The 8,810-nt window shown below is 45.7% G+C and overlaps 1 protein-coding gene across 1 annotated transcript; it reads left to right on the top strand.

Moving 5' to 3' along the window:
* The first annotated feature begins 985 nt into the window (after positions 1–985).
* LOC108114177 (CLIP-associating protein) lies at positions 986–8,613 on the top strand. Its single transcript, XM_017224982.2, has 2 exons — positions 986–1,534; positions 3,356–8,613. The coding sequence occupies exon 2, from the start codon at positions 3,393–3,395 to the stop codon at positions 7,860–7,862; it is 4,470 nt and encodes a 1,489-aa protein (XP_017080471.1). The 5' UTR covers positions 986–1,534; positions 3,356–3,392; the 3' UTR covers positions 7,863–8,613.
* Positions 8,614–8,810: the final 197 nt, after the last annotated feature.

The raw sequence follows: 8,810 nt of genomic DNA, 5'->3' as shown, positions 1-8,810 counted from the left end.
GGTTCAATTTATTTAAATATTTATTTATTCTGACATCTGATAAGGCGGTGGGTGTATGGTTACAGATATTTTGCCATATGTTGATCACTGACACGTGCGCTCCACTTGGAAACTAAGTAGGAAACCAGCTGGGGTCAATGACAATTAATATGCAATGTAATGAATATGGTTATTTACTAAATAAAAACGTCAATCAACCCAATTGGGATAGGCTGTATTTGCTATCTGTGAGGTGTTAAGGGGTTAAAGGGTGCGTCGGTTAGGTGAGGCTAATTTTACGTTAAAGATAAGAAAATGTATAAATAAAATAGTTCCTTGAAGGCTATTTCCTGTTCATTAAGGTAGGATTTTCTTATAAACAATTAATATAATAGCGCAAAATTTAGGCGGTGAACCGCCTAAAATATCATCTTTTTAATCAAAGTAGATTTTTGCTTTAATTTATTTTTTCAGTTAAAGGCAAAATAAAATTTAAAAAAAAATTCAAAATAATTGAAAGTGAATGGTTGAAATTTACATTTAAAATTTACATTACATTTAGTTGGCAACGCGGCCTGGAAATACGACCGCTGCATCATATGGTAGTTGGCAAAGTAAAGTAATGTTGGCTACTGGCAATATATATTTTCTGAACATTTAAAACAAAAATATACTAGAAACATTAATAATGGGTTTCTTAATTATTGATTTAAAACTTGTTTTTGTTGATTCCAAAATAATCTACCCAAACTTCAATTTATCGATAAATTCCAGTAAGCCGCAAATTCAGTGATTCTGCTCCGCGCGTTTGCGGCCACACTGTTTGTAACTTTTTTTTGCAACGCAACGGGCTGGCAAAACGCTGCTGAAATTAAGCAAAAATCGTGTAATAAAACCGCAAGCCGTGGCAAAAACAGCTAACCGATGCCGAGACGGAGCAAAATGTGATGTTTGCCGGGCACAGCAAACGCTCGGCGACCGCAAACAAAGTGCAAATCGAAAACCTCTGACCCCAAGCGCGTCACCCAAAAGAGGGAGTAAACGAGACAGCGAGAGGGAGGGATAAAAAGAGAGAAAAACTAGCGCTGCCCGAAGACGTTGGAATTTTGTGAATTATTGTTGTTGCAGCCCAGCAATAACGGTAGAGAGACACCAACAACAAGTACCAATGACAAAGTGAAACTGACTGCGCTGCTCTACAAACAACAATAATAACAAGAACAACAACAACAAAACAAAACGATTTAGGAAGAGCAAAACTGTGATCTCTGCTTTATATATTTTTTGGGGGCAATTGTTCAATTTGGCTGTGCTCGAAAGTAAATTTAGTCAACTCGTTACGCGTATTTGCGGCATTAGGTAGCGCTTTTTCCAACCGACGACTGGAAAATCAATTCTTCGGCTTGCCAAAGGGCAACAACAACTAGCAGTTGTTGAAGTTTTTCTTTGTTGTTTTTTCTGCTGCTGCGGCCCAGCCCAAAACAAAAAAGCAAAGAAGAAGAGGAGGAGAAAGAAGAAGAAGAAGAAGAAGCAGCGCAGCCGGATTTGCAAATAGGTATGAGTGTGTGTTTGTGTATGTGAGTGCGTATCTTGAAGATACAAAAACAAAATGTGTTAAAATAAGACACTTTTCCGCTCTTTCATTCTCGCTCTCTCTCATTTCGTGACATTTAGCCGCTGAATGACGTCGTCGCCGGCAACAATTTTTCAACAATTAATTAACCAAAAAAATAGATCGGTCGACCAGCTGCTGGCAAACATTTTCTTAGGTTAAATTTAACCTCGAATACCAGCACTTTGATTAACAAGTTCATATCTTATCGCCGCGAAAAACCCTGAAAAATAGTTACGAAAGCAAGTTTTGTTGATGTTTTTTTATAAATAGAAAATTGCGTACGCAAATGCTAATTTTTTTTAGTAGAGTGAGAAGCAAATTCTGGCTCTCTTTTGCTCTCTCAACAAGTCGCTGTTGTTGCTTAGTAATTTAGATATATTATCTCATTCTGCCCATTCCATTTTTGCACAGAAAGAAACACTTATATGATGATTTTTTTTATGAGTTAACATACCAGCATTTGCTTGATTAATGATAATAATTATGGACTGTGTTTAGTAATGGAGAGTAAAGAATCTTAACTATTTGTAGTCCCTCCAAAAGTATTTTTACAAGAGTTAATGCTAGATATTCGTAAGCAGTGGAACAATTAAAATTAATCTTGATATAAGATTTCTCATTTATAAAAATAAAATGAGCTTTTATTTAGCAGTGCAAAATAAATAATATTTCTTTCCGCATGCAAATTGTTGTTTGTGACGGCAGCACACAATGCCAAAAATGTTGCTATTCGAATCCGAATCTGAATCTCAATCCCCATATATAAATCCATAGACAGAGCACGTTGCTTCCTGTCCGCCACCCACTTTTCCCCTGACTTCGTCACGCTCTCGGCGCCCCTGAGATGATTCACGTTTCGTGCACGTAACAACGCCCCACCATCTGGGTGTCCGTAGCCCCCGTAAACCCCCTCCTGCATCGCTGGCAGTCAAGTATCCAAGTATCCATGCAGCCACATATCCATATAACCATGTATCCATGCCCATCCCATCGCCACCCGCACAGCCGTTCACCTACTTTTCCAGCTCTCTTTGGGTTTGGGCCCACCACTTCACTCCGCTACACTCTCGTTTTATCGCCATTCTGGCTCTGTGACTTCACCTCGCACGCAAATTGTTGTTGGCCAACTAACTAACTGCGGCTGTTGCTGCTGCTTCTTCTTGCCGCTTTTTGGAGCTCTACTGCGCACGAGCAGGCCACAATTAAATGGAGATAGATGAGAATGTACAGGATTTGGCGGGAACATTTCATCAGGGATAATAGAACATTTCATTAGTCACTGCTTATGATTTCTAGGCTTTGAATTTTCTCCGATAAATTTAACTTTAAAGAACAAATTCTAAACCAATCGTGTCGTATTATTTTCCAAGTATTCTTTCAAAGCATCCAATTCCCTAAAGCGTAGAGGGTACCAATAAATAAACAAACACTTTCTACTGAAGAATGTATTTTCATTGAAATCTGAAACAAGTTTTAAATTTACAAACAAAAAAGTGGTAAAGAAATAAGTTTGGAAATCGAAGCAATCTGTTTTATATAGTAGTTTCATTTGTAATTGTATACACTCACTTACACACTAGTTACACGTTCGTTTTCGCCGCTCCTATATCTTTGTCTCGTTTCATCAATTTTCAATTTAATAGCCCTTCAGTTTTATGGTAACTGCATCCTTGCGCCAAAATTTGCCCCAGTCTCATGCAACTTTAATTTAATTTGGAAAACACTGCAGATACACTAACACAGAATCCTTGCTTATTTCAGTTGCCGCAGCCCGGAAGACGTATAGACAGCCGGAACGATGGCATACCGCAAACCCAGCGATCTGGATGGATTTATCCAGCAGATGCCCAAAGCGGATATGCGCGTAAAGGTGCAGCTCGCCGAGGATCTGGTGACATTCCTGAGCGACGACACAAACTCAATTGTCTGCACAGATATGGGCTTCCTCATTGACGGATTGATGCCCTGGTTGACAGGCAGCCACTTCAAAATTGCACAAAAGTCCCTGGAGGCATTTTCGGAGCTAATCAAGCGATTGGGGAGCGATTTCAATGCATACACAGCCACCGTTCTGCCACATGTGATTGATCGGTTGGGGGACAGCAGGGACACAGTCCGCGAGAAGGCGCAACTCCTCCTGCGCGACCTTATGGAGCACAGAGTGCTTCCGCCCCAGGCGCTGATCGACAAATTGGCCACCAGCTGCTTCAAGCACAAGAACGCCAAGGTGCGCGAGGAGTTCCTGCAGACAATAGTGAATGCTCTCCATGAGTATGGCACCCAGCAGCTCAGCGTTCGCGTATATATTCCACCAGTTTGTGCCCTTCTCGGCGATCCCACTGTAAATGTTAGGGAGGCAGCCATCCAGACGCTGGTGGAGATTTACAAACATGTCGGTGATCGCCTGCGACCAGACCTACGACGCATGGATGACGTGCCGGCTTCCAAACTGGCGATGCTGGAGCAAAAGTTCGATCAGGTCAAACAGGAGGGTCTACTACTGCCTTCAGCCCTTAGAAACTCTAATGGCAATGGAGTGAGTGTGGACGAGGCTGACAACATTGGGATCAGGGAGCGACCCACGCGGATGATTAAGCGGCCACTGCACTCCGCCGCCTCCTCATCGCTGCGCTCCAAACCTAGTGTAAACGATGTGAGCGGTGATGCAGGCGCTGTGACCATGGAGACCTTTGAGTCTAGCTTCGAGGCCGTTCCGCAACTGAGCATCTTCCACGCCAAGGACATGGACGATATATACAAGCAAATACTGGTGATCATTAGCGACAAGAACGCGGACTGGGAGAAGCGCGTAGATGCTCTAAAGAAAATTCGAGCGTTACTCCTACTTAGTTATCATACCCAGCCGCAATTTGTGGCCGTGCAGCTAAAGGAACTATCAATAAGCTTTGTGGATATCCTCAAGGAGGAACTGCGGTCACAGGTGATCCGCGAGGCGTGTATCACCATCGCATATATGTCGAAGACGTTAAGAAATAAGCTAGATGCCTTCTGCTGGAGCATATTGGAGCATCTGATCAATTTGATACAGAACAGCGCGAAGGTCATAGCGTCCGCTTCCACATTGGCTCTGAAATACATCATTAAATACACGCACGCGCCCAAGCTGCTAAAGATCTACACGGACACCCTAAATCAGTCAAAGTCAAAAGATATACGGGCCACACTATGTGAACTGATGGTGCTGCTTTTCGAGGAGTGGCAGACCAAGGCGCTTGAGAGGAATGCCACCATTCTGAGGGATACCTTAAAGAAATCCATCGGCGATGCAGACAGCGATGCACGCCGCCATTCCAGATGCGCTTACTGGGCTTTCAGGCGGCATTTTCCGGACTTTGCGGATCAGATATATGGCACCCTGGACATAGCTGCACAGCGTGCCTTGGAAAGAGAGCGAGAGGGCGGTGGAGGGAGTGGTAACGTCGCTCAACCAGAAACAAGACGAACTGTATCACGCATTGGCCGAACTCCTGGAACCCTGCAAAAGCCCACGCCCAGTATGAGATCAATTTCAGCGGTGGACACTGCTGCTGCCCAGAGAGCCAAGGCCAGGGCACAGTATACACTGTATTCAAGACAAAGGAAACCTCTAGGGCCAAGCAATACCAACCAGGCACCGATGACTGGAGCAGCGGCAAGTGGATCGCTGCCCAGGCCACGACTCAATTCCAATAGCGGTGGCACGCCGGCCACCACGCCGGGATCGGTAACGCCACGACCTCGAGGACGAGCAGGTGTATCTCAGTCGCAGCCAGGATCCCGTTCTACCTCGCCAAGCACAAAGCTGCGGGATCAGTATGGCGGAATCAGTAATTACTATCGTGGAGCAACTGGCGCCATACCTAAAAAGGCCTCCGGAATACCACGAAGCACAGCCAGCTCCAGGGAAACCAGCCCAACCAGGTCAGGCGGTGGCCTGATGAAGCGCAGTATGTATTCCACTGGAACGGGATCACGACGAACGCCTGAGAGGAACAACCCTGTGAGACCTTCTGCGGCAGCTCGTCTGTTGGTGCAATCCCGTGAAGCAGAACAAACACTAGGCCCTGCAGATGATGGTCAACCTGACTATGTGTCCGGGGACTATATGCGCAGCGGAGGAATGCGAATGGGCAGAAAGCTTCTGGGACGCGATGAGTCTGATGATATCGACTCCGAGGCCAGCTCTGTGTGCTCAGAGCGATCCTTCGACTCCAGCTACACTAGAGGCAATAAATTGAATTACTCTCTTAGTGGAAGCCACACCCGTTTGGACTGGACCACGCAACGGGCGCCTTTTGACGATATCGAAACGATCATTCAGTTCTGCGCCTCTACGCATTGGTCAGAAAGAAAGGATGGTCTAATGAGCCTTACCCACTACCTGGCCGCCGGCAAGGAGCTCACCCAGCAGCAGCTACAATGCGTTCTGGACATGTTCCGCAAGATGTTCATGGACACACACACCAAGGTGTACTCGCTGTTCCTGGACACGGTCACTGAGCTGATTCTAGTTCATGCGCCCGAGCTGCACGATTGGCTCTTTATCTTGCTGACGCGACTGTTCAACAAACTGGGCACCGATCTCCTCAACTCGATGCACAGCAAGATCTGGAAGACGCTACAAGTGGTGCACGAGTACTTCCCCACGCAATTGCAGCTAAAGGAGCTATTTAGGATCTTATCGGACTCAACGCAAACGCCAACAACTAAGACGCGCATCGCCATTCTGCGCTTCCTCACGGATCTGGCCAACACATACTGCAAGAGCAGCGACTTCCCCAGCGACCAGAGTCAGGCTTGCGAACGAACGGTCCTAAAGCTGGCCCAGCTGGCGGCGGACCAGAAGTCGATGGAGCTGCGCTCCCAGGCCAGAAGCTGCCTGGTGGCCCTGTATAACCTGAACACCCCGCAGATGACCAGGCTATTGGCCAACCTGCCAAAAGGATACCAGGACTCAGCCCGCTCCTGCATCCAGTCGCACATGCGGCGGCAAAGCCAAAGTGGAAATTCGGGTGCCAATTCGCCTAGTAGCTCTCCATTGAGCAGTAGCAGTCCCAAACCCTTACAAAGCCCCTCTGTGGGTCCATTTGCATCGCTGCAGAGCCACCACCAACTCAGCCTGAGTTCCACTAGTCCCCGTTCGCGGCAGTCCTCTGTGGAGCAGGAGCTGCTCTTCTCCTCGGAACTGGATGCTATTCAGCACAACATTCAAAAGACGTCAGAGGAGATCCGGCACTGCTTTGGCGGTCAATATCAGACGGCGCTGGCGCCCAATGGCTTCAATGGACACCTGCAGTATCATGATCAAGGCCAGCAGGATTCTTGTGCCTCCCTGTCTTCCAACTCCAAGACACAGTCGTCAGCCAACACCACGCAGTCAAATACTCCGGAGTCTGCCACCATGCGTCTAGATAACCTTGATCGGGATAGGACAACTCAAAATGCCAAGTCGCCGCAGCCAACGGGCGATGCCAAAGTGCCCACGTTCTCGATAAATGTGGCGGAAAATGGTGAGCTGATTCTGGCCAATGACTTGATGGAAACCGAAGTGGTGCGTGTGGCCTTAACGCTTACAAAGGAACAGCCCGTGGAGCTGCTGCAGACGTCACTTACAAACCTGGGGATCTGCATCAAAAGCGGAAACTGCGAGTTGCCCAACAAGCACTTTAGATCGATTATGCGAATGCTGCTCAACATTCTGGAGGCAGAGCACACGGACGTGGTCATTGCCGGCCTGCACGTGCTCAGCAAGATTATGCGCAGCAACAAGATGCGCCACAACTGGATGCACTTCCTGGAATTGATCCTGTTGAAGATCATTCAGTGCTATCAACACAGCAAGGAGGCTTTTCGGGATATCGACTCGATGATTCCAAGGATAGCACCATGTCTGCCGCTGGACCTGTCCATCAACATTGTCAATCCGGTGATTGCGACGGGCGAGTTCCCCACGAATCTGTGCGCCATTAAAATTCTGCTGGAGGTGACCGAGCATCATGGTTCGGAAATCACGGACGCCCACCTGGACATTGTGTTCCCGAATTTGGCGCGATCGGCAGACGACACGCAGTCGATGGTGCGCAAGGCGGCGGTATTCTGCATCGTAAAGCTCTACTTTGTTCTGGGTGAGGAGAAGGTCAAGCCAAAGCTGTCCGTGCTAAATCCCAGCAAGGTGAGGCTACTCAACGTGTATATTGAGAAGCAGCGGAACTGCATTAGCGGCGGGGGAAGTTCCACGAAGAACTCGTCGGCAGCATCCTCATCATGATTGCGGGGGTCCTCGCCAGGATTCCTGCACCAGCACCACAAACAAGACACGGACGCGATTGCGTCCCACGGCCTGCGAAGAAAGTGAGGAGCGGCGGACATTTAATGATATATAATACATTAACTAATTATTTATAACTAATTATTACCAATGATCAGAAAATTGTGTAACTGTTTGATGCGTATATAAAGCAAATGCAAACGAACCTCCCAAAAAAATACGAAAACCGAGGGCCATCGCCCTCCCAATGTGAGCAGAAAAACTATTTATACATGTACGGAAACTAAAGCGATAAAACCAACAAAATGTACTAAAATTGTAGCCAACTCCGCACCCCTCACGCCCTACCCTCTTGTACCCGCGATCGCTAAGTTGTATGTGTTTTACCAGCTTCTAACTATTTACGCTGCTTCTATTTAGTTAGTAAGTCTTAATGTCGCTCTTTTTGGATAACCAGACGTATACTTTTTTACTTTAGTTCAAGGCGATTTCGTATCCTTATTTTGTTTCCGCTCAACTAAATTCTAATTACTATTATTACTACGATTCTGCTCTTCTTACAACTGAACTATTTTTGTAATTCATTTAAAAACACAAGCCCACACAAAATGATAAAAACAATAAACAACACTTCTAGGTTATGTAATAATATTTATAAATTAATTAAACGAATAAAACAGTTAAACAAAAGTCCCAAAATACATAATGTAAACAACAAGTCAGCGTTTTGTTTGCCAACATCCTTTGCTAATCGTTTTTGCGTGATTTATTTCATAAAATTCAAACTTTCAAATATTTATTTACACACGGACTTAATTATACTAAATACTTGGTTTATTTTAGTTCCGTCCTCGGTTGTTGTTCCTTCATTTCACTGAAGACTTCCATCTAGTTGGCATAAAATGTCAACGTTACTAAGTTTTCTTTTTTTTTTTTGTTTCTTGGTGA

This window comes from Drosophila eugracilis, unplaced genomic scaffold (genome assembly GCF_018153835.1).
Source record: "Drosophila eugracilis isolate 14026-0451.02 unplaced genomic scaffold, ASM1815383v1 contig_2154, whole genome shotgun sequence".
Lineage (NCBI taxonomy): Eukaryota > Metazoa > Arthropoda > Insecta > Diptera > Drosophilidae > Drosophila > Drosophila eugracilis.
Note: the sequence above shows the minus strand (reverse complement) of the source record. Positions and strands in the feature narration are given on the sequence as shown.

Excerpts from the sequence above, each read along its gene's own strand:
- LOC108114177 (XM_017224982.2), top strand. The coding sequence starts at position 3,393 with ATGGCATACCGCAAACCCAGCGATCTGGATGGATTTATCCAGCAGATG.